The sequence below is a fragment of the Dermacentor variabilis genome, chromosome 3, assembly GCF_050947875.1.
Source record: "Dermacentor variabilis isolate Ectoservices chromosome 3, ASM5094787v1, whole genome shotgun sequence".
Classification (NCBI taxonomy): Eukaryota; Metazoa; Arthropoda; class Arachnida; order Ixodida; family Ixodidae; genus Dermacentor; species Dermacentor variabilis.
This window is the reverse complement of record NC_134570.1, coordinates 56,875,774-56,901,507: the sequence shown is the minus strand read 5'-3', so window position 1 is coordinate 56,901,507 and position 25,734 is coordinate 56,875,774. Positions and strand designations below refer to the sequence as shown.

Here is a 25,734-nt window from a genome sequence, read left to right as displayed (position 1 = left end):
TCGAGCCTTTCAAACGGGGACGTGAACGCTTCATTACGCGAGAGCGTGTATGCATTGCTTCCTTCACCAGCATCGAATTATTCATCATGATGTTTCTTGTTCTCTCGTTTTTTTTTGTTTTTTTGCGAACACGACAGAGAATTCCTGACTGTTTAATGAAGCGGAGAACAAGTTGCACTGCGTTCGCTATCGGGTCAACCGCGTATGCTGGGCCGCTGACCGGCCTTCGGCCGCGGAGCGCGGCCGGCGAAGCGCTCTTCTCACTGTACTACATCGGTGTTGCGGTTGCGCCTGCGTACACTGTCCAGAACTTGCCTTATCATCGCCCTCACGACTTTCGATACGCCGTTCCGCGGCGTTCTGGTTTCTTGCAACTGGAGCTTGCGTCTGGCCATTAAGCTTCCGTTCTGGTTCCTGTTGTGATATAGTCCTAATCGAAAGCCACGAGACCCAACTATGCAGGCCACGTCGCCATCTGGTTTCGAGTGAGCCTCACGCACACACACACACAAAAAAAAAACATGTTATAAGTGCACCTTAAGGAAGCAATGTTCGTGAGAGATGGGACACGTAGCCAACTTGTTCTATTCTGCAGAGGTTCCTTGATACGCAGCGTGGAGCATTGCAGCCTGTCATAGTTTGCTCCGAGCGCACCACACTTGGAGTCATATTGCGAACAGCTCTCTTCTTGCGCATTTCGTTGCGATAGGAATATCGCCGTGTGTCCCAGCTAACGTTAGCCAAGCCGTTCGACGAAAAAAGAACGTAAACAATAAACACGCAGTGTAAGATAAAATTATAAAGCCTACGCTCGGTCGTCAGAGGTCTGACGTCCGAACACCGCAAGTGTTAAAGTCCCATCGTGCTCACGGTGTTTCTTTTTTATCTTTCTTTTTTCTTTCTTTGAACAGCTTGGATAACGTTATCTGGGATGTCTCCAGATGAATTTCCGCCATCGGCGTGATGTTCCGTGCTAATTTATGTATATATGTGTTTTATACATCCTTATACTTATATTCTTATATATCCTTATATCCTTATACCGTTTTATACATCCTTAGGATGTATTTTATACATCCTAAGTAGATCAAATACTATTGAACCGCCAAAGCTGCCTAAACTAGATCTTACGTCCTTGCCTGAATTATTCCTCAGAAAGATTCAGAATAAACCGCATTAACGAACTGCTCAGCACTGGACGCGCGTAGAGGTAACCGCGCCAGAGGTGCACAAGCAACAGCGTACATACGCTGGTTTTCGTCAACGTGCCTTTCAAACACGAATTTAACCACTCCCTTCTTCGATGGTTGTCTAAAGGCGGAAACCGCGTTCGTGCTTTTTGGTTAGCGTGAATAGTTCGCGTGTACCATCACCAATAAGGTATTTTAGCTTAGCGTTATACCGCTCTTCCGCTACAGGCCGTTACCGGCTTCGACTCTATACGTAGCTGACAGCGCATGCGCAGTTGGGGCGGGAGCTCTAGCCCTAACGGCATACGGCTACGCAGACGACATTCGATTTGCGCAGTTCGTTACGTGTTTCTCGTTTGTGTGCCCGTTTCGTTCGTGCACGTCGTTACACCAAGCGGGGAGTGTTACCGTTCTCCGTAACAGTGTATACGAAACGACTCTTGACGAGGGCGCGTACACTGACGTCGCGTTCCCTCCCCGACCACGCAGGCACGGTCGCTGGCGCGTTCTCCGCTGGTTGCTGCTGCGGGCGGCCGGCAACGGCGGGCCGGCACCCATGGCGCCCACCGTGGCGTCGCTGCAGTCCCGAACGGGCGCCCTGGCGCTGCACTACGCGGCCGCCAAGGGGTGCCTCGACTGCGTCGTCCTGCTCACCGAGTCGTGCCCGGAGCTCGGGTAAGTGTACAGCGGGGTAAAAAAAAAAAAAAAAGAAGGAAAGGAAACCAAATTAAAGAACAAAGACGTCGTTCACGCTTTCTCTTTTTTTATTATTCCTATATATAGGCGTATAAGGGTTCACAGACGACCCTTGCGACCGTAAGATAGTGTCCGCATATCCAACGCCGCCCTTAGGTCGAAAGCACAAGTGGCCGACACGTAATCCTGCAAGCCGCCATAGACTAAGAGTGTAAAACTTTGATTTGGGCGAGTTCATGGATATTCAAAAGGCGCAGCGTGACTGGGGCGCAGACGAAGAAACACAAACCAAAACGCAAGCGCTTGTGTTGTGGTTTCTGTTTCTTTGTCTCCGTCCCAGTCGCGCTGCGCCTCTTGAATACGGGTACAAGCTGCACTTGCGGAGGCCTTCAAAACGGTGCCGCCTCCCCCTCCCCCCCTTTTTTTTTTCTTTTTGACCCAAGCATATAAAACCCAACAAGCTTGGGTGCGCGAGCCATTGCGAAGCAGTCGGGAGAAAGGGATAAGCTGTTGCGAGCCTGCCTAAACACACTTTCCTTCTCGAATAAGCAACACTCGGCATCCGCTTCCTGTCGGCATTTACTTACTCTGGAATCGCGCTGACAGTCCTGGACGAACTTGCGCAAATACGGTATACACTTCGCCGCGAGTAAAAATGCGAAGTACGAACTGGTTGCTGCCGCCCCATAACTTGAAAGAACCGAATGCAAACTAAGCGTACCTCACTTCAAACGCATCACTGCCAATATACAGGGCGCACGCGCAAGCTCTCTCTCTCTCTCTCTGTCTCTGTGCGCGCGTGCGTGTTTTTGCGCGCACGTGCGGGCGTGTGTGTGTGCGTGTCTCCGGGACCTCAAAGAGGTGCGACGTAATGCTAAGGGCATTTCTCTCGCATTTACCGCTACATCGACGGTGAACTTTTTTTTTCTTTGTTTCTTCGCCCCCCCCCCCTCCCTTCTTCACTGAGACTTGCTTTACAGGCTGCCTTGCAAAAGCCTTGCATAAGATTAACGCGCCGTCCATCGATAGAAGGCAAAGTCCGTCCGCTCCAGCGGCTTCCGCCCTTCGCGTAACGAAAAAAAAAAAAAAAAAGAAACAAGCGCGACCGCTGCGCTTATCGGAAAGGTTCCACTCCATTTACGTCGCGGCCGTGCTCAGGGGCGCGGTGACGTACGCGTCAACGTCCAGCGCCGGCTCGCGTAACACGTCAGGACCGGGGACGCGGAGAAAGCGAGAGAAAGGACGCGCAAACAATTAGCTGTCTCGCGCGCGGTCGGCTTAATTTATGCGAGTCGGTGACTCACTTTTTCTCCGGATATATAATGCTGCTGCTCAGTGCTGCACGCGAAGTAAATGTCTGTAAGCGGTCTCTGTTAGGTTGCGAAACGCGCCGCACACACGAAAAATTCCAAACTTAGCACTATACCTACCTAACCAACTCCGTACCGTGCAGTGAAACATGGAGGAAGGAAATAAAAGATAGGAGGCCCAGTTTTACGTCGCGCAGCTACAGCCTCGGCAAGCGCATCTACCCGCTGAAGCCATTCCCTTGGCGTTTTCCCTCGCCGTATAGGCCCTACACGTGGCCTCCGAGACTCGGAGTATTGGTATGCAATGTGCGGTTCCTGGTAGTTGTTAATCCATGTACGCTTGTTCGGCTGCCCCGCTGTATAGCTTTGCCTGCAGAGCGGGCGCACTAGAACCTACCGCGTGCTCCAACGTGAAGATCACGTGTTGGGCCGATCCGTACGGCTTCGGTCTTGTTGCCACCCGTTGCTCCCTCCTAGCTCTTCCCTTCCTCGGTGCAGTGAAAGCTACGAGACGCGTCAGCGGAATAAGAAAAAGAGAACCAGAAGGGCTCCTTCATTGACGCCCCGTAATCTGACCCTGTGCCTGACGCCGACTTTTCGTAACAGCACGTTTGGCCGACAAGAGCCCTTATAGCCTTCGCTGCCCTGCACGGAGTAGATGAGACGGAGTGCGTAGAGAAACGGGGGACGCAGCAAACTCCTTCCACTTGACGGAGTGAACGGGACTAACACGATGACGTGGCTGACATTTCGCAACGACAGCGGTCGTTTGCGAAGAACTTCGGCGGTCGCGTTTTCGGGGTCGCGAAGAACGAAAACCGGAATCAAGGCAGAAAGGACAAACTCTACAGATGGAATTAATTCTAAACGACCTTGCGACTTATACACCGCGCGCGCATGAAGATAGTTCGTAATTTCACGCATGTTGATTGGCCCCAGTAATCAGAGGTGGGCCTAAACTTAAAGCTCTTCCTCGATTCCACAGAGTAGAGGGTCGTCTTTCCGGCTGAAGAATCCGCTGATTTTCAACAACGCTCCTAAGGGATACCGATTCTTCAATTTGAAGTTCAAGTTGAAGTTTATTTCATGCAACCAAAAAAAAAGAAAGAAACAAAAACAGGTTTCTATAGTGAACCAGCCAAAAGGGGAAAAAAGGCGTCGCTTGAGAAACACCTCTCCAATCCATCGAATCCACCCTATCAAATGTACATTGTTACAAACCTTTAGCTCAGGATTGGCCGAGGCGTGCTACATGAGGACTGGTCCGCGCTTCAGTTGAAGCTCTGACTTTCTTCCCTCCATTTTCTGCGGAGTAGAGGTAGAATTTCAATCAATCAATCAATCAATCAATCAATCAATCAATCAATCAATCAATCAATCAATCAATCAATCAATCAATCAATCAATCAATTAATTAATTAATTAATTAATTAATTAATTAATTAATTAATTAATTAATTAATTAATTAATTAATTAATCAATCAATCTTTTGTGCCAAATAGAGTATAAACGTTTACAGCAGGGACCCTAGAAACAAAAAAGAATATATGAGGAGTGCCTGTAGTAAACATATACGTGTATCCTTCATGATCAAAAAATTAAGAAGCGCATTATTAAGAAAAAATACAAATGCACTCATTTAACAAGTTATGAGGAACATAAAGCACATTAATGAAAGTGAAGAACGCGAGCATGAAACGTGCTGGTTTACACGTACGTGTCAGAAACGAAGTCATACAGGACGCCTCTCTAAAGTTATAAGATGTTTAAGACTTAATTTTGAGGGGTAAATTTAACATTCCATGAGTAGCATAGCAACCTGCTGAGCACGAAATGGAGAGAAGGACTGGTCTGGAATATTGAAAGGTCTTGTCTAAAATACATATGGAGGTCCTCTCTTGCACATTCAAATGTGCGAGTGGTGGAAAACTAACGAATCTCAAAAACACCCTGCCTGCTGTCTAAAAACGGACTCCTCCGTCTCAGTTTTCGCCATTTGCGTCGCTATAATTGAAACGTAAATGATGTAAACGTAAACCCAACAAAGATGTTGTCTATAACGGTAAGGTGTTCTCACGCATCGGGAAGTTTCTAAGTTACGCTTGGAATACGCGTGACTGAACGGTGACGCTTACCGTCATTTGAGGGGGTAAGCAGAAGCCGACTTAAAGACTCGGGTGGGTCCTGGAGACACTCAAACTTTCATCTTGTGACGTAATTTGTGGCTGCATGTCCGTCTCTCAGACCGCTGACGGGCAACCATTGTTGGATCTGCAGATAACGAGCGAAAGATAGTGATCGCACCTTTCGTGAATAACTGCTTTTTTGTTCATATTTTATGTTTCTCCGTCCTTTCTCATTCCTAATTATTACGAATCAATTAATACAATCAACCTTTAACCTTCGGAAGCTGCATATACAGCTTGCGAATCGAGGCGCCGGAACTGAGTTCTCGGACTAGTTTTGACCTTTCGGTGTCTTTGAACGCGCACGAACTGGCCGCTGCCAGCCACGCGGAACACGTCAGCTTACGTCAGCAAAAATGGCCTGCCAATGACAGGCGATTGTTGCGAGCGAAAAGCTTTCCGAATACTGCTGAAAATTACGTGGCGCTTCTCGATCCCTAGCTGCTTGATCTCTCACTGTCTTTCTCTCTGTCCTTCTTTTTTCTTTTTTCTTTCTTTCGCGTTCTGTACCGTGTATCCTCTTCCCCACATCTCCACAAACACATTCGGATATACTCTTCGGCCGAGGTAGTGGACATTTCATTGCGCTGATTCTCCCGTAATGGGCCAAAGCTTGTGCTCGTGCATACAAATGCCTGCGAATAGAAGTTTATATTTAAACTGGAGCGCCGCATTAAGTGAACCCGGCTTTTCCCTTTTTATCGCCTCACCGCGTATAACGCGCACGTGCCTCCTTTTCTTTATTTGGGGGTGGGGGGTGGGGGAGGGGAGATAGAAAGGGAGGCAGTGCGTGCGTGCGTTCGACGCCGGCGGCTCGAAACTGGGCTACCTTGGCAAGATATTAATGCCTTCGATTTCTCGCGCCGCTCGATCCCGCGCTCTTAACTTTGAGCGCAATCTCATCTCATCTCGAACGCAGCGCTCTCCGCGGCGCCGACGCCGCTTTTACGCGCGGCCGCCAATGTATAACGAGCTGCACGGAACCCTGCGTGCATGCCAGCTGCGCGATCCCTCCGAGCGCGCACAGCGCAGTGTTCGCCGCGGTTTGCTTGATGGGACTCGATCAGGCCGCAGAGAATGGCTTCGCTGCCCCCACGATGTGCGTGGTGTAATGCCAAGAGCGTTTGCCTGGCACGTGCGCAATGCGCGAAGGCGCGCGCCATAAATGTTCTTATCTCCTTACGAATGCACCGAAGTAGCGTGGGTTCAGGTGGCCCTCGTTCTCATATGTGAACGGCGCCGATTGGTTGTGGGAGGACACGGTGGAGTCATATGACGCGATAATGCGTGAGCCGTGCGATTGTGTGCTGAAAAAAAAAAAGAGAAGACAAGAAACTAGCTGTAGCTGAGAGACGAAAAAAACCTCCACGCGCCGCCCCTCGTATTCATTTCCTCGTAGCTCTAAAACATACATTCATCGCAGGCACGATACACAGGCCAGTCATGTGTGTCTCGAAGCACTGCTGCATGGTATTTCGTTCGTCGCCGACGTGTTTGTACCTCTGTACGTTCACCGTGCACTTTACCTCAGCTGTTGTGTTGACAGCGCGAGCGGAGCGATCCCGCAGAGTAAGTTTAGGTATTCGCTTCTCTGACGCGATTGGCACACCCGTTGCTAAGTAGCAGCTCGCAAATCTTCGGTGTGCCGTGAAGATGGCCCATAGGCCACGATTCCCGTTAGTGATAAGGGGTGCGACTCCGTTTCTTCTTTTGCTGCCCGGCGACTGCCTTGCGTACGCGAGCAGAATGTGCTGTGCATCGAGCGGCGGAAGCGCGCCCGGTGTACACTTAACGCACGTTCCGAACAAGCCGCCTCTTACCAGCCATACCTACAACTCAGGTGAAGAGAAACGCCTCCCCGCGAACACATATCTTCTGTGTTCTGTAGACAGTTGCGCTGCGAGCCGTTCATTTCGAGTACGTGGACTATAGCGGTGCCGGGGTTTACTACATAGACCACGTAGTTATAGATCACTAACGGGAATCATCCATGCAGGACAACTATCAATGGACCGTGGAACATGCGTTGGTACTGAACGTTGAGCGCGCCCGTCTCAGCTATGATTCGTAAACCAGAGTGTTTATCCGAACCGTTCCGTCTTTCCTATAGGCCCATCCGCGTAGAGATGGCGCTCGATGATTTGGTGCGACGATCCCTCAGGTCACCACTGTAGCTTCCGTCACGCGTGGATGCCCATCGCGCCGCGGTAGGCTAGTCAAGGTGCAATGGGTTCGCGCTGTGAAACACGTTACGTGCATACACATTGAGTTGATTGATTCGTGGGAATTGACGTCTCAAAGCAACACTGGAGCTATTTGAGGGACGCCGTAGTGAAAGAGGCTTCTGAATTAATTTTGAACACCCGAGGGTTCTTTAACGTGCGCCGGCCAAATCTCTAAGTGCACGAGCGTTTACTGCGCTTCGTCCCGATGAAGATGCGCCCGCCTAGGTCTGGAATCGATCCCGCGATCATAGCTACTGGCGTGTACATACATACATACATACATACATACATACATACATACATACATACATACATACATACATACATACATACATACATACATACATACATACATACATACATACATACATACATACATACATACATACATACATACATACATACATACATACATTTCACATCCAGGCTGCTTTAGCACGCACTACGCACGCTTCTTCGATACAATTCTCTATTCTAGGGAGTTCCTTATCGCCACTTTCCGTCCTCAACAGTGGAAGAAAACATGATTGGTCTCATTATAGAAGCTCCACTTTCTTTTCTCTTTTTTTTTCCTGTCAGCGCGAACGGCAAGGATGCGACAAATTCCTCCCAGCGGAAAGTCGCCAAGCTGAGCACATGCACGCGGCGCGAACGCGCATTCCCGCGCTATCTCGCCAAAAAGGAGACAACAGGACGACAACAAGAAAAAAAAAAACGAAGGAAGAACAAAAAGAAAAAGAAAGAGCGCAAAGTGTTTCAAGGTGATCGGTACTCGCGCGCGCGCCCGCGCGCATCTGCCCGTGCGCGAACACACGCACGCACCTTGCGTCGATGCCGTGAAGGATCCGAGGCGGCAACGCACGTTTCGGCGCGAGATGTAAAGGAAAAATGGGCGGGGTGATGGCGTGTCCAGACGCGGGGAATAAAAAAAAAATAAGGGAAGAGGGCGAAGCCACCCGGGTGTGCCTAATGATAGGCCGCGCGGTGTCGTGCCATGTCTATGCATGCGGCCCAGACAGACTGTCCGCACTCACGCACTCGTATATGCATGCAACAGTGGCGGCCGCCGCCGCTCGGGCGCATAGCCAAGGTCCTCTTCTTCCGTCTTTCCTCTGTGCATGCAGTGTATAGAAATACGTGTTCATATGACCGCAACGCATCCTGCACTGCGCGTGCGCAGCATTTTGCGCGTCTCACGCTTGTATCAACAAGCCGCTAGTCTTCCCTGCTTTCACGCGCTTTATCCACTACAAAAAAAAAAATGATGATAATAATGTCTGTCAACGGGGATTTTATATCGTGCTTCCCCGAATGTACTGTGTGTCATTCAGAATGGAAACTGATTCCGTATTTTGCAAGCCTCGGCCGTTTATTTTTTTTTTCACACTTCCTTATTTAGGTTAACTATTCCGCGGTTTGTCAAAATCGCCATCATCAGCCTAACCAAGTGGCCAGCGCAGTGCACCTGCCAAGGACCTACGGTTATCTCTGCTCTGCATGCGCGAATATATGAAGTCGGAAATGCCTTCTTCGACTTCGATTCTCCACCCTTTTCTGCACGTTATCCTAACGGGCCGCCAGATTTCTATGAAATGCATTACCACAGCTTGTCGAACTCCGTGCTTTGCAATTACTCTCTACAATATATATATATATATATATATATATATATATATATACATTGTTGGATAATCGCATGATTCATTCATTACCCACATTGTTTGCTATAACGCTACTCGAAAGCGCCCACTTTTGACAAACATTCACGAGCTTAAACGGCTAAGAACGACTCGCTGATTACTCGGGGCAACGAATAAAATGAGGCTAGTTACTGGCGAACGGCAAGTAGCTGTTGAAAGGAAAGGCTTTGTGCATGTCGGGCCCTTAGTTTGGAGACTGATTGTAATGAACATGAAATATCTATGTTGACGAGAAATTGAATTATGGGGTTTCACGTGACAAAACCACTTTCTGATTATCAGGCACGCCGTAGTAGAGGACTCCGAAAATTTCGACCACCTGGGGATCTTCAACGTGCACCTAAATCTAAGTACACGGGTGTTTTCGCATTTCGCCTCCATCGATATGCAGCCGCCATGGCCGGTATTCGATCCCGCGACCTCGTGCTCAGCAGCCCAACACCATAGCCACTGAGCAACCACGGCGGGTGACGAGAAATTTAGCAAAGCGGTACAAGAAGCCAGGAGTAATGAATTTTCAATGAATATACGTATATGGCTGATTTGCAAAGAACACACGGTATACTGCGGCGGGCAAGATAGCCAACCGTAAACCAGCAAGCCGGGACATCACCTGGCACTACTATCGTTCCTCAGTCCAGTGCCGCTTCTTGTTTAGGACGTCTTAGGATGTTATCCGCCCACGTTCCTCTAAAATAACCTTTGCGTTTGCGCTTTCGCAAGTAGCAAACCGTTTCCTTTTAGTGTCGTGTATGTTAGGTCGAACGAAAACAAAACACGACAAATTGTAACAGAGGTGCGTCGATGACTGGCCTGCGTCGTCACGCCTCACGTGGCAAACCTAAGCGGCTGAGAGTGACGCTATATGTCAGTGGTGCTCTGTTGCAGTGTGTCACAACGAAACGACCCGGTGCGAGGAAGCGTGCGGAATGACGCGCCTCTTGTCGTCGCGTTCTCGCGCCGTTTGCGAGGCGGTGGACCGTAACGGCGCGGAGCTGCTTATATGGGGGCGCCCTTATGGAGGAGGCTTCCAGCGGCAGTGGAGTTCCACGGCGGACCGCGCGGTCGGAGTGCGCGGCTCCGCGAAACGGGCTTGTTACTGCACGGGTAACGCACTTCGAGCAAGGGGATGCGCGCGCTCGTGTCAGTTTCTCGAGTTGCGTAACGGATCTCGGAGGCACGTGGCGTGACACGCTGAACGTTGTTTGTTGTGCTCGAATTTACAAGATCCGGGTCCCTGCGCACATATACGCCCACCTCGCGCGCACGCACGCACATACGCACACTCCTACATAAATACACGTGCCCGTTGAAACTGAGACGCAAGCTAGGACATGCACGCATGACGCACTCTCACACACGTTGGCACTAACTTTTTTTTGTTCATCAAAGTATTCGAGATTTTTTTGGAAACTCACGTGCACTGCTAGTCTTCAGCACTTTCCCATCTCCACTTGGCTAGCTCTTTCTCCTGGCAATCCGGACGTCCCTCTATATAGATGTCTTTCCTTCTTCTCTGTGATTTTCCAAGCACTGAGAAGCAGGCTCGACTAGGGTTTGCCGTCGGGAATACCGGCGCCATATATGTAAGGATGCATTTGGCAGCGGAGAGACTGGCCTCTTGCGTTACACGAGAATACAAGAGAAACGTGGTGTATCTCTCGCTTGTGTGCACGTTTTTAACTTCAGCAGACACCGTTGCTTCATGCAGAAGTTCCGTGACTGGCTAGAAGTGCTAGAAGTGATGGGCAGTGATCAAACGAGGTACGTAGCTGACGCCAACATTTTGTCAAGGGGACAAGTCGAAACGTTGGCTTGAGCGAAGTTCCTTGTTCGGCGATTTCACATCGCTTCAATCCTCCATCTTCCTGCGAATACCTGCCTTGTTTAGAATGACTCTAGAGACACGTAGCACACCTTGACTTTCAGAAATATTTTCCTCAGGAATAACAAATACATCATTCGCTCATCTGTACACGATATTTCGTGTGCAGGCGATACTTCCTTTTTTTTTTGCATTATTTTTTACTCCCTGCTTTATATTTCGATTCTGCACTTTATGTATCGATGGAAACGATACATTGCATAAACGCTGTACAGCTAAAGAAGAGAAAATCCAAACGGAAACAAAATTCGGAGTCTCTGAAGCCATTAGGGGCGGAGTTGTTCGTTTTCGGAGAATCGGAACCACGAGGCCGCCCGTTACGCTCGAGTATTTCGCAATATGTATATAGGCCGCATGCGCAGACGCACCATCGACGGTAAGAGTCCCGAGCCGTACACATGTCAGATAACGAAGAGGGCCTCACCTCTTGTCGATGGTGTATATTTCATTGGCGAGCCATGACAAACGTTCGCACGAAGGGTAAGCAAAGCTATACAAGGGATAGGACAATGGGGTTCTTTGTCTTCCCGCGCGGATGTTTGACAAGCGGTCACGTTTGTGTACAGGCAGCCGCTCCTAATGCACTTACCGGTCATGTTACTCGAAGCGCCAAGCTCGAGTTGTGAGGCTGGTTATCTGACGTTCGCGATCATATCTGCGGTAACATACGCTGCAGTGCGCGATATATGACTTGACCCGGCTGTTGCGTCATGTCGGTATCCGCGACATTAAGTACGCAGGCGCGTAAGTGTCGATGGCGCGTACAGGCATATGCAGCGTCGTCGCACACAGTGGCAGTAACATCGATGACGATTTTTGACAGTTTGTACCATTCCGTCATTTCCTCTGACGTAACGAGCGACTGCCGTAACGTGAACGCGTATAGGCCTCGTCACGCGTTATAGAATTATGGTAAGCGTGTAGGAAACGCGGAACCAACAGGGACAAGAAAGTTGCTCGCGGTTTCCTTGCCGTTGCGTCCACGGTTGCACGACTATATACGTGGTCGAAAGATGAATCCCCATCGAGTCGTCACCGAGTCGAACATACGGTGGAGCCTACACAGTTGTCGGAAGGGTGTTCGATTCGTTGTTTCTCTGAAAAAAAGTGCCCCGTCTTCGTTATAGCGTTCTGCCTATATATTCTTGAGAGTACTCGTCTGATCTCCGGATAGCGTTTTTCTTTTTTTTTTTTAGTATCAGGTAATGGAACATTTGTATTTAGGGAGAGAGACATTAACTCCTCGCCCCACGCAGCCTCTATAAGCTGCATGACTTGGTCACGCTTGTATGCACACGGCTCCGTCTGCGTCACGTCGACAAATTGAGCGCGAACAGCTTTTTCGATCATCTCGGGGCCGAGCGTGTAAACGTTGAGGTCAACACGAATGGATTTAGGGGTCGGAAGTTCACTTATGGAAATCCAAGACTGACCAGCTGACCTCGTCGTGTGAAGGAACGGGTTTCTCTGCAATTAGTGCCTGCTAAACTATGGATTATTCGCGAGCGCTTTGTTCCTCTCACTGGGTTAATTTGGCCATCTCTTTGCGCCATTAGACGGAAAGTAAATGACATCATCTGATCAGCATTGCTTGCGGGTAAATACGAGTTTCGTCGGCAATGTTTCTTTTTCATACTTGTACATTCCTTTAACAGGAGACTAAGCACGGATAGCAATTTCACCTGCAACCACAGCACCGATCAGGATAAAACATTCATCGTAATTGTCCGAAGTATATATATATATATATATATATATATATATATATATATATATATATATATATATATATATATATATCCGCGAACTCCACCAGATATTGTAAACATTCCAGGTGGCAGTCAATACTCAACTTTAATTGTTTTGCAGAAGTAAGCGAATTAAGTGAGAAGCTTACTTTACTTTCGTACAATACCCCTCTAAACTACAGTAGCGATCGTCTCACACTTTAAGCCTTCGTAATAGGCCTTTTCTTCCCCATCCTTGCGCTTGGCGTCGTCAGTCGGTATAGAAAATACCGCAATGTGCGTCGAAACGACAGGTAGTATATACTGTCGCTTTTGACGGTTCAGCGCCTAACATTCCGTTTCCAGTGCGCCAAATAATATGAGAAATTCGCCGGCCGGTGCATGCTTTGCCGAATGGCCCAACCGTTTGTGACAGCGCGTGGATCGCTTGGACTTTGGCCGCAACGCAATAACTGGCCGCATAAATGCCTAAGGCGACTGCACGCGGGCTTCTCGCGGCTTGCAGTTGGTGCCTACGCACCTGCCCTCGGAAAATATTCAAATTCGAGGCGCACTGCAGGGAGTTCTTCAATTTTTTTGTTTATTTCATGCCACGGGGCAATTGACGTACGACTCGGACTAATGGTCAAGGCGGCCGCTGCGAGACCCTGGTATAGGCCTTGCGGCACCGGAGATACGGTGCACCAGACTTCGACATGCGCCGAGGCCCCCAGCCGCAGAACGGAAGGAACTCAGGCGCGTGCGTTCGACGGTACAAATGCCGTAAGAAACGGCAAAGCGAGTCTTAAGTGCTGTCCCCCGCCGTAAAATATTTTGTCGCTATCGCTTATAAACGAGCACGTGTAAATGAGAAAGCGAACACCGTGCTACGTTCCGCTTCGACAAAACCTATTACATAGCTCGGCTCAGCAACAGGGTGCTTGCCTGTCTGTCTGCACCGTGTTGGCCGAATTCTTGGGCGCGAACGAAAAGAGTAGAAAAAAAAAGAGAGATCAGTATCGAGCTCACTATCTCGAGGTACAAGATTAAAGTAATGCGGTCATGCGCGCAGGTAACTAAACCATAACATATATATATATATATATATATATATATATATATATATATATATATATATATATATATATATTCGCGAGACTTGTCTTAGGCATAGGCGTTATCGGCGCAAATTGAGACGCGAGTCGCAAGAAATGAGAACGGCGCCTCTTGCAATTCCAGGCTCTACAGTGCATGTTATGCAGTCGCACGATGACTGGAGGCTCGGAAAGCCAGACCGTTTCCTGGCTGCGGCAGCGTTAAGTGACTCGCCGAGTTCGTTATGTGCGCGACGGCGCCGAGGTGTCGCGTTCTTGCGATCACGCTTACAAAGATTGTCCTGCTGACACTTTTTTCTTTCTTTTTTCTTTCAGTACGCGTTTCAGTTAACGCTTGTATTCGATTTTGGAGTCGCCGGTGAGCCAGCTAATATACCGGCCGAATGTGGTTTCGTTTGATGCGACTGCAGTGACTTGACGTCGCTGCTGCATATTGTATCGATATCTTTATTAGCGCAGATAATTTGAGAGTTATGTTACAATGGCGTGTTCTTTTGATAGGCACATTCTGAAGGCGTCATGCAGTGATCAAAAAGCGGCGAACTCGTTTTCCTTGGCTTAACTACGCCCATATATGTGTAGGGGTATATACGTTGCGGGCGCGCCGTGTTCCCAAGCCTGCCAATTCGTCTCCTTCTTATCGTGCCAATAAGGTAAACAGGCCGCAACAATTGAGCGAGGGAATCTTTCTCAACAGACACGGCACCAGCGAATTTCCTCCTTAAGACACGTGAGGTGTCCCTTCTTTCCTCTTCGGGCAGCTCTTCGGGGAATATGTGACCGCTTTTGTGTCGATCTGACACGGCACTCATGCATGTGTCCTCCCTGCTATAATCTTGTGTGAGATTAGCACTATTCTTAAATAATAATAATAATAATAATAATAATAATAATAATAATAATAGGCACCGCGGAACCGCCAACCGCTACAGAATGCAGAAGTTGTAGGTTCATGTTCACGTTTGCGGCGTCCGTACGCTTGCGCGTATAACCCGCGTTCACGGAGTAGAACGTCACTGTAACTTTTCAAACGTGTCACTGTAACTTAAAACAAACGGAATTATGAAAAGTGCGCAATCTATTCTACATATATAAGCAGACAATAAACATTGTAAACACATAGATTCAACATTCAACAACATTCAACTATTCAACAAATATGAGCAAACATGGTCAACACCCGTTCAAACTTCCTCCACGTGAATGCATCGGGGAACACCTCGCACGGACAGAGAGAGCAACTAGGTGCATCGTGTCTGCCTCCCCCTCTCCCTCCACTTTATTAACTTTTTTTGCCTCGTTGTTTGACTGAGGCAGCCGAGCCCGACATCTGTGCCAGCTTTCTCTCTTTAAGGCCAGTTCACGCCGCCGGCCTGTTCTCTTCGATACTCATTCAATCGTTCTTGTTTTCAAAAGCAAAAGAACAGGAACAGCCGGAAAAACAGAGTTCACGAGTTTGTCACGTGCCGTACACTGGAACTGCGCACACAAATCTTAAGGGAGCAGCGGGGGGGGCAAGGCGAGTACATCCGAGCAACCCCCGCTGGATCCGCGCAGGGCTCCGACAACAACACGCCATTGTTGCCTTCATGACGTCATTCTTCCGCCGCCTTCACTCTGTCGCTGCCACTCGCGTTGTCGTATCCTCACCATCTTACAGCCTTCATCATTACGCGGGAGTCACAGAACCGCTGTCATTTTGCCGTGGTCGTTCTATGGCCGTTATTTTGCCGTAGTAATTCAAATATTGTGACGCTGTCGTCTTCAATACGTTGCGATAATTGCGTCATCCTCGCCGCAGCTTCGCACAACTGGGCACGACGACGGCACGATGAACACGGTGTGACGAAGACTGCGCAGTAGTGCTCAACGGTGGGGAAAGTTGACACCATAATGATGCCAGGGCAGCTCGGCTGGGAGCCATCACTAAGAGTCAGCTTTAAAACGTAATTATTCGTTGTTATAAAACAAAGCTTACCTTGAGTGTACCTCACAGTAATGTGTAACCTGTGTATGTGTCTACCTCACTGTAATCGCGAGGTGTATTTAGTGGGATGAGCATCGAGTGACATTCTTGTTTCTTGCGCAACACTTCCGGTTCACCTCCTGAGACGACCGAGAAGGAAAGTAAAAATAAGTAAGAAAAAAAATAGTACAGTACAAAATTCATGGGTTTAATTATAGATATGACATCAGAGCTTAAGTTTAGTGGCGAGTTGAGTTACTGAAGTCTCTGGAATAATTAGAACTAATTAGAAATCACTCAGACGACTGGAGACGGATATCAAGATAGATCAGAAAAAAAAAAACAGTACAGTATGAAATCCACAGTTTTCGCTTTAGATATGATATAAGAGCATAAGTTTAGTGACAAGGCGAGTTAATAAAGTGTCTGGAATAATTAGCATAAATTAGAACTCACTGATTACCGCTCACCAAAACACGGACTCATGGACTTTGGAAACCCACCGCGTGAACACGACGTTGGCAAAATTCCTCGAAACCGGGAAGTAGAAAGTAATGACGTTACACAGGAAAGGTAGCCTGATATTTAACCGGTCATTTAAGGGAAAACTTCCGGGTTCGGTTCGCGCGTAGCGTTTGCCTAAAGTTAACCTAAAGAACACCAATGCCGAGGTGCGAGTGCCACCGAGAAATACCCAAGGCAAAGATTAGGATCGCGTACCATATTTCTTTTTTTTTTTTCCAACAATGCGTGATCGTTGCTTCTCCCGTCGCATTTCACCGGCTCCACGTTAGAGGTCGTCTGGGAGACTATGCATGCGACTGCGTCAGTGAACGGTCGTGGCCTTATTCAGCAATGCCGTCCGCGTGGGAGCCCCGAAACGACCGTATCACCACGGAGACGGTGATAGCGCGCAGTCGTCGTCGGTTGTTGAAACGTGATCGGGACTGATAACAAACAGACCCTTAGTACTTGTGAAGAGTGTGAGAAGTCGCTTAATACAGCTTCGCTTTCATGTATGTTACGTGTGGAGCGATAGATTTTTGTCCATGCATTCCTGCGTTCGGGGGTTCCCCGCAGTATCCTGGTTCACCAACTACCGTAGCACAACCACCTATACGTATGACCAAGGCGCGCAACTCGTGCTTCCTTCGCTTGAGAAAATGCAATACAGAAAGTAACTGCTGGTGCTGATTGCGCAGTGGAGCCGAATATGCGCACACTGTTAATATACGACACCTTGAAAAGCCCCCGGACCTGGTCTGGATGGTCTGCGAATTTCTCCTTCATACCTTATTTTGAGTGCAAGAAAAGTTAATGGAAAGATGTCAACGATATTAATTTTTATTATTACTTAATGTACTTTAAAATAAAGAATCAGCAGGCAAGGTAAATATGCCTGAAACGGTCTCTTCTGATGCAATACGTCTGTCATTGTGGTCAGCATGGGGGGGTCTTTTGCTGAAACCCCATTTAACGAAAAGTACACGCACGTCTTGAGCGCCTAGGAATACTAACTGACTCGCATACATGTTCATTAAAGCGAACCTTTCTCTGCCTCATGTAGTGGGGCCGCTCTGTGGCTCCCAAACTCTCTTGCAGCAATTAAAAGTTTTCACCACCATCTCTGCCTCTTCTCCCGACTTTCCGGGCGCTGCTGCTGCTGTGATCTTACCACGCGTGCCACTGGGTTTCATGCGACGCCACCAGATGGCGCTCGGCTTCGCGCATCGCGGCCAGCGCCGTCGCGGACCGGCATGCGTAGATTGCGCGTATTGCACGTGCTGTGCTTGCTTTACTATGCGGCAAAAATGCAGGTGCTGGGCCGTGGAGGTTGGCTGGTGGGCTGTGATATAGTGCAGACATCACAATCGTCCATAGCCTGAAGATATGGCTTGGAGCTCGCTTCTGCGCAGCGTGCTGGTCACGCATGCAGGAGGAGCGCGTAAACCGGCGCCTGCAAAATGACTCCAAAGCGTTCACTCGGCATCGAGGACATCCAGGCCCGAAAGAAGCGTAGCGCGGAACAGGAGCGTCTTTGCTGCGCAGCGAAGCGTGGCGCAGACCCCGAATTTATGTGTACAGTGTATACACGCGAATGATATTAATTGAATCATGTACAGCCCCATAATTGAATTAAAATTCAACACTTCCACCACGATGCGATGTGCCATGAGAGGCAATGATAACGCTCAACCCTCTCAGACTTTATGAATAATGAGGCACAACAACGCCTCAAGCAAGCACGTCTCCCTGTGCGTTCTGCGGACCACGCAGACACAACAGCAGTGGTGCACGCAAGGTAGAATGAACCATCAACTCGTCACTCTCGTATTGGACTAAACGTTGAAGAAATTACACATTCGCCGCTAACGTCACCGCTTATTATCGCCAATCAAAGCAAAGAGCATAAAAAGTTTGGCTTTTATTGATTCCCACAATGCGTGGGATCCGCCGATTTCATTTTTTTTTTCTTCACGCGCAAGTGAAGTCTGTCAAATCATCGAAATTATGTCTGTCGCCGCGAGGGAAGCGAGCGCCGGAGGAGGAAGGCGCCTGAAGGCGAAGAAGAGAATCGCCACGTTCGATCCTTTTCCCTTTGTGGTTCGGCGCAAACAAAATCGGAAGCAGCTGCTCATGCTGTCCGCGTCCTTAGCCTTGCCCGTAACCCGCGTTCACGAAGTAAAACGTCACTCTAACTTTTTGTTTATACAGGGTGCCTACCTTTATGCCCGTGCTATCGCATCTTTGGGACGGAACATTACTGAATTACGCATCGAAACCACGCTCTGATTATGAGGCACACCGTGGGGGGAGGGGGGGAGGGGGGAGGGGCGATTCCGGAAATTTTGGGCTGCCTGGGTTTTTTTAACGTGCCTTATTTCACGGGTCTTTTCGCTTTCTGGCCCCCATCGAAAATGCGGCCGCCGTGGCCGGGATTCGATCACGGGACCTCGTGCATATAGCAGCCCAACACCACGGCCACTAAGCAACTGCGGCGGGTCGGAATGTTACTTGTGCTCGATCGATCGGTTCTTGGCACGAATAACTCTTACAATGCGCGCCCAGATGCGAGTGATTGTCCGATTTCGCGTCTCTGCTTCGACTTCGTTGCTGACGCTGTAGTAATTATGAATCAGTTCCAACTAGCCCATTTCACCGTTCTCTTATGCTGAAGTGGCTTTGACCGAGGGAAAAGCTTTTTCTTTTCTTTTTTCTTACGCGTTCCTTAACAGGCCCCTCTGATACAGCTTTGAGTTTCAATTTTACAGTGAAGCTGTTCATGGATAGGATCACGTGCATTTTTCGTGTCCGACAACAAATCTGCGGGAGCAAAGACTATCATCATGAGCGATGGCTCGAGCGTTGTCGTCTTCTTCCACAGCTGGCTCAGAAGCCCTTGATCATTCCAGGGTAGAATTTCACTTTTCTTCTTTCGTCGTAATGGTGAGGGCGTGTCTTTCTTTTTCATACAGGGGTATGAGTCATTCGTTGTCTTACGTGACGGACAAATTTCTCGTTGGGTAGGGATAGAAATGCTTACGCATTTAATAACAGAGGTGATGAGAGAATGTGTATGCGTACCTATCGTCATGATGACCACCGACGTTGACAATAAATGTGTTCATACCTTTGTTCGAAGTTCAGTGTCACCCGCGTCGAGTGCTAAACAGCTTGGCTGGTGTTCCACCTTCAGAGACCGGAAGGCCTCATGATTATTTAATTTCACTTTGAATTTTATTTTCGCAAATTGGAAGTATACATTTCAAAGAAGACATAAATACACAACGAGGCCTCGTAGTCAAAGGAGTGAATGCGAGACCTCTCGTTAATACGTACATAAAAGAAGAATAAATGTACGAAGAATGGCATCAGGTTACTCGTAACAGCTAACACTGTACAATATACAAGCAGTTTCAGTGAATGCAATATACAACACGGAAAACAAACGGAATTATCACCATCTATTTTACATATATAAGCATATAATCAACATTGTGAACACGTACAGTTTTGAAAGGGTAACTATATATTCAGCCAATATGATCGAGAATGGTCAACACCGTTGAAACTTCCTCCACGTGAATCCATCGGGGGACACCGTGCACGGACAGAGCAGCTAGGTGCATGGTGTGTGTGCCTCCCCCCCTCCCCCTCTGGCTTCACTTTATTAACTTTTCTTTTCTCGTTGGTTGGCTGAGAGAGCCGAGTCCGACATGTGTGCCATCTTTCTTCTTAAGGCCAGTTTACGCGCTGGCCGGTTCTCTTCCAGCCCCGAAACGACCGTATGGCCACGGAGGCGGTGATAGCGCGCAGTCGTCGTCGGTTGTTGAAACGTGATCAGAACTAATAACAAACAGACCCTTAGTACTTGTGAAGAGTGTGAGAAGTCGCTCATACAGCTTCGCTTTCATGTATCTTACGTGTGGAGTGATAGATTTTTGTCCAGGCATTCCTGCGTTCGGGGGTTCCCCGCACTATCCTGGTTCATCAACTACCGTAGCACAAACACCTGTACGTATGAGCAAAACGCGCAATGCTTCTTTCGCTTATTAACAATAAAATTATGAAACTGCCGTGCCACACACGCAAAGGGATAGTCCCTGCATTGGCCACTGAAGCCCTCTATCGCGCAATGAAGCCGTATACGCGCAGACTGTTAATATACGACATCTTGAAAAGCCCCAGGACTTGCTCTGGATTGTTTGCAAATTTCTTATATATAACTAATTTTCTGTACAAGAAAAATCAATGGAAAGAAGTTAAGGACATCAATTTTTATGGTTACTTCATATCCTTTAAGATAAGAAATCATCAAGCAAGGTAAATGTGCTTGAAACGGTCCCTTTTGTTGCAATAGGTCCGTCATTGTGGTCAGCATAGGGGGGTCTCTTGCTGAAACCCTATTTAACGAAAAGTACACGCACGTCTTGAGCGCCTAGGAATACTAACTGACTCGCATACATCTTTATTAAAGCGGAGCTTTCTCTGCCTCTTCTCCCGACTTTCCGGGCGCTGCTGCTGCTATGATCTTACCACGCGTGCCACTGGGTTTCATGCGACGCCACCAGATGGCGCTGGGCTTCGCGCATCGCGGCCAGCGCCGTCGCGGACCGGCATGCGTAGATTGCGCGTTTTGCACGCGCTGGGCTTGCTTTACTATGCGGCAAAAATGCAGGTACTAGGCCGTGGAGGTTGGCTGGTAAGCTGTGATACAGTGCAGACATCACAATCGTCCATAGCCTGAAGATATCGCTTGTTGCTCGCTTCTACGCAGCGTGCTGGTCACGCATGCAGGAGGAGCGCGTAAACCCGCGACAGCGAAATGGCTCCAAAGCGTGCACTCAGCGTCGAGGACATCCAGGCCCGACGGAAGCGTAGCGCGGAACAGGAGCGTCTTCGATGCGCAGCGAAGCGTGGCGCTGACCGCAAATGTGTGTGTTGTAAGGATTTAGGCTCAATCCCATCGCTCGTGATCCGTTGTCAAGATTGGAGTCGGGCATGAATTAGAAGGTAGCTGGCCCACGCCGACGTCCAACGTATCCACGCTGAGGACGTTGATGAAGGGAAGGACTGCTTGTCATCGAGAACGAGGAATATGGGTTTATTTACAGTATTTATATCAGTCTAACATGACTGTTTGATAAAGCACATCAGTCTAACATGACTGCTTGAGAGAGAGTGTCCTGAGCAGCCGCAGAACAGCGTTTTTTAAACACTCGCTCGTCTCCCGATACAAGGTGATGCGAACGTTCGTTTAGTCATCGCAAACTAGCCGCCTCTCAGCGGCACGGTTTACACACACGCGCACACACGCATACACACAGGTGCGAAGGTCCGGAGCCGATGTCAGAGGGGCCCCGTAGAACTCGGAGCCGTTCCGCGTAGCGCGTTGTCTTGCGTCTTGGCCGGTGCGTGGGAAGCAGCGCAATCGGCGTTCCCGCGGCAACTCGCGCACCCGTAGCCGATCAGGTCCGCGTTGGGGAGTTTGGGAACAATAGTTGGCCCGCCGAACTCATTCCGTCACAACGGCGATGAAGCTAGAGGTTGGCGGCGGTTTCAGCACAAAGCCTGCTTCACCGAACGCAACCTAGCTGAAGCGACGGAGAGGGGGGGATGCGCGTCTTGTTCCCCGACACAAAGTCGATTTATAAACCCCCGTATTCAGAAATGCAACTTAAGTTGAAGCCCATGCTTGACTTGATCCGAGTGACGCCTATCGGAAACGCGCCGAAGGAAACGCAGTGAGCGTCTTTGGGCGCGTTAACGCCAGGCGTCATCTAAATCAAGTCAAGCATGTGCTTCGACTTAAGTTGCATTTCTGTATACGGGGTTAGTCACGCTGTGGCTAGAGGTTGGCGGCGATGCTCCCGAGATGTTGCTTCCCCAGTCGCAACTGGGTGGCAAACTTGCACTGTAGCAGGCCGTTCTTAACAGTGTACAATGCATACATGCGAATGGTATAATTATTGAATAATGTAAAGCCCCATAATTCAATTAAAATTCAACACTTCCACCACGATGCGATGTGTCATGAGAGGCAATGATAACGCTCAACCCTCTCAGACATTATGAATAATGAGGCACAACAACGCCTCAAGCGAGCACGTCTCCCTGTGCGTTCTGCGGAGCACGCAGACAAAACAGCAGTGGTGCACGCAAGGGAAAGTGAACCATCAACTCGTCACTCTCGTATTCGACTAAACGTTGAAGAAATTACACATTCGCCGCCAACGTAAGTGCTGATTATCGCCAATCAAAGCAAAGAGCATAAAAAGCTTCGCTTATATTGATTCCCACTGTGCGTAGGATCCGGCGATTTCATTCTTTTTCTTCACGCGCAAGTAAAGTCTGTCAAATCGTCGAAATTATGTCTGTCGCCGCGAGGGAAGCGAGCGCCGCACGAGGAAGGCGCCTGAAGGTGAAGAAGAGAATCGCCGCGTTCGTCGCCTTTCTCTTTGTGGTTCGGCGCAAAGATAATCGCAAACACCTGCTGGCTGTTCATGCTGTCGGCGTCCTTAGCCTTGCGCGTAACCCGCGTTCACGAATTGAAACGTCCCTGTCAGTTTTCTTTTTTTACACAAGGGGCCTGGATTAATTCCCGTGCTATCACATCTTTGGGACGGGACATTACTGAATTACGCACCGAAACTACGATCTGATTATGAGACACGTTGGGGAGGGCGGAGTGGGAGCGATTTCGGATATTTTCGACTGCCTCGGTTTTTTTTACGGTGCATCAAAATGCACGGGTGTTTTCGCTTTCTCACCCCCATCGAAAATGCGGCCGCCGTGGCCGGGATTCGATCCCGGGACCTCGTTCTTAGCAGCCCAACACCACAGCCACTAAGCAACTGCGGCGGGTTGAATGTTGCTTGTGCTCGATCGATCGGTGCTTGGCACGAGTAGCTCTTACAATGCGCGACCAGATGCGAGTGAATGTCCGATTTCGCGTCTCTGCTTCGTCTTCGTTGCTGATGCTGTAGTAATTATGGATGGATGGATGGATGAAAAACTTTATTGGGGTCCTTTAGGGCGCGCCCTAGCGCGCAGCGGGCCGCTCCCACGTCGGGACAGAGAGGCCGAGCCTCTCCGCCGCTTCGCGGGCCCGTTGGACAGCCCATAACTGTTCTTCGAGGTTGGAGCTGTGTAGGACAGCATCCCAGCGTGAAGAAGTATTACATCGCCGCGTAACGCGGGGCATCGCCATAGCATTTGAGGTAAGTTCGCTAAGTCATTGCATAGTGCACATGTATTTGTCGTCTGAATTTCGGGGTACACCTTGTGAAGAAGTAGGGGGTTCGGGTATGCCCCCGTCTGTAGAAGCCTTAGTGTCAAAGCCTGAGGTCTATTGAGTTTGCATTGTGGGAGGGGGTAGATCCTCCGAGCCAAGTAAAAGTGTTTAGTAATTTCGGTGTACGAGGAAGGAGAGTGCCGATTGTCAGTACCCCCGGCGTCACGCTGCCCGGTAGCTACGCGGTTGACGATCCCTCGCGCAGCTCCGTGTGCCGACTCATTGAGGTTGGGCGGGGCACCCTCGATCTGTCCCATGTGGGCTGGAAACCAGATCAATGTGTGTGGCTTGATCTCTTTGCTTCCTTATATCCCTAGGGCCAGCTCGGATATGGTTCCTTTGGAAAATGCCCTAAAAGCTGATATCGAGTCACTGTAGATTGATGTCCTCTTGTCGTCCAATAAGGCCATCGCTATTGCAGCCTGCTCTGCGATTTCAGAGGACGTCGTCCGAATAGAGATTGCGTTCGTTATTTGCCTTTCATGAATTACGCTAACTACAGCGAAGGCCTGTCCGTCGGCGTAGCGCGCTGCGTCTACGAAACTGTTCTCCGAAGCCCGTTCACGAGCCTTTTCCAGGAGAGCCTTAGGGCGCGCCCGACGTCTTCATACGTTGTGATCTGGATGAACGTTTCGTGAGATCGGGGCGACAGTGATGCGGTCCCACTGCTCTCGAGGGATGCTGCAGAACTTTGTTTTGATTACTCTGGGGGGAACGCCCAGCTCCTGTAAGATGTGTCTTCCAGCTTGTGTGGTAGATAGCCTGACGAACTGGACCCTCTCCTGTGCTCTCGCTATTTCCTCTAGCATGTTATGCATGCCAAGTTGAAGTAAGCGTTCCGTGGGAGTGTATATGGCGAGGCCGAGAGCTCTCTTGATTGCCTTCCTGATTAATGCATTGAGCTTATCCCTCTCCGATCTTTGCCAGTTGTGCATGGCCGCGACGTAAGTTAAATGACACATTACGAACGCATGTACCAATCTCGCGAGGTTATCCTCTCCGAGGCCTTGCTGCCGGTTGGCCACTCTTCTGATTAGTCTGATGGCATTGTCCGTCTTCTTAGTGAGTCGCAGCACTGTCTGGTTGTTTGAACCACAAGACTCTACCATCATGCCGAGAATCCGGATAGCATCCACCCTCGGAATATAGCCTCCGTCGTTTGTGCGCAGTTGTATGTCGCATTCGGTGAGTGGCTTCCATCCCTTTGGTTTCGAGCCTCTGCGCTTGGGTCGATAAAGTAGCAGTTCCAATCACCGAAGGCCCGTGGTTTCAAGGTGTCTCTCGGTAGCATCAATCGCCTGTTGCAGGGCCGTCTCTACCTGTCCGTCACTACCTCTCATACACCAAATGGTAACGTCGTCTGCATATATGGTATGACTGCTACCGTCAATAGCAGAGAGTGTCCTGGATAGACCAATCATGACGAGGTTAAGGAGGGTTGGGGATATGACTGCCCCTCGTGGCGTCCCCTTAGACCCCAGCTCGATCATGTCTGAAGTCAGGTCCCCGATCTTAAGGGTCGCACCTCTGTCTGATAGGAAAGATCTCGTGTAGGAATGAAAGTGCTTCCCCAGGTTTAGGCTCGATATTGTGTTTAAAACGCACGAGTGAAGAATGTTATCAAATGCCTTTTCCAGATCTAGACCTAATATGGCTCTCGTGTCCCGCGTATTACAGTCAATAATGTGATGCTTGATGAGCTTCATCGCGTCCTGCGTCGAGAGTCCGACCCTGAAGCCGATCTTGTTGTGTGGGTAAATGTCGTGGTCTTCCAGGTAGCGTGAAAGCCTGTTTAGGATTACGTGCTTAGCAACCTTCCCCACGCACGATGTGAGCGAAATTGGGCGGAGGTTATCGAGGCTGGGCGGCTTGCCTGGCTTGGGGATGAGAATGGTGTTGGCCGATTTCCACATTTCCGGGACTTTACCACTGCTCCAT

General features: G+C 49.2%; 1 protein-coding gene across 1 annotated transcript in view; it reads left to right on the top strand.

Annotated features, from left to right (window-relative positions):
- Nucleotides 1–25,734, top strand: part of LOC142575691 (uncharacterized) — a 328,430-nt gene that overhangs the window by 110,766 nt on the left and 191,930 nt on the right. The window contains exon 2 of the mRNA XM_075685245.1: nt 1,680–1,865. Coding sequence (XP_075541360.1) covers nt 1,747–1,865 — 119 coding nt within the window. The 5' untranslated portion in view covers nt 1,680–1,746. The remainder of the gene's footprint in view (nt 1–1,679; nt 1,866–25,734) is intronic.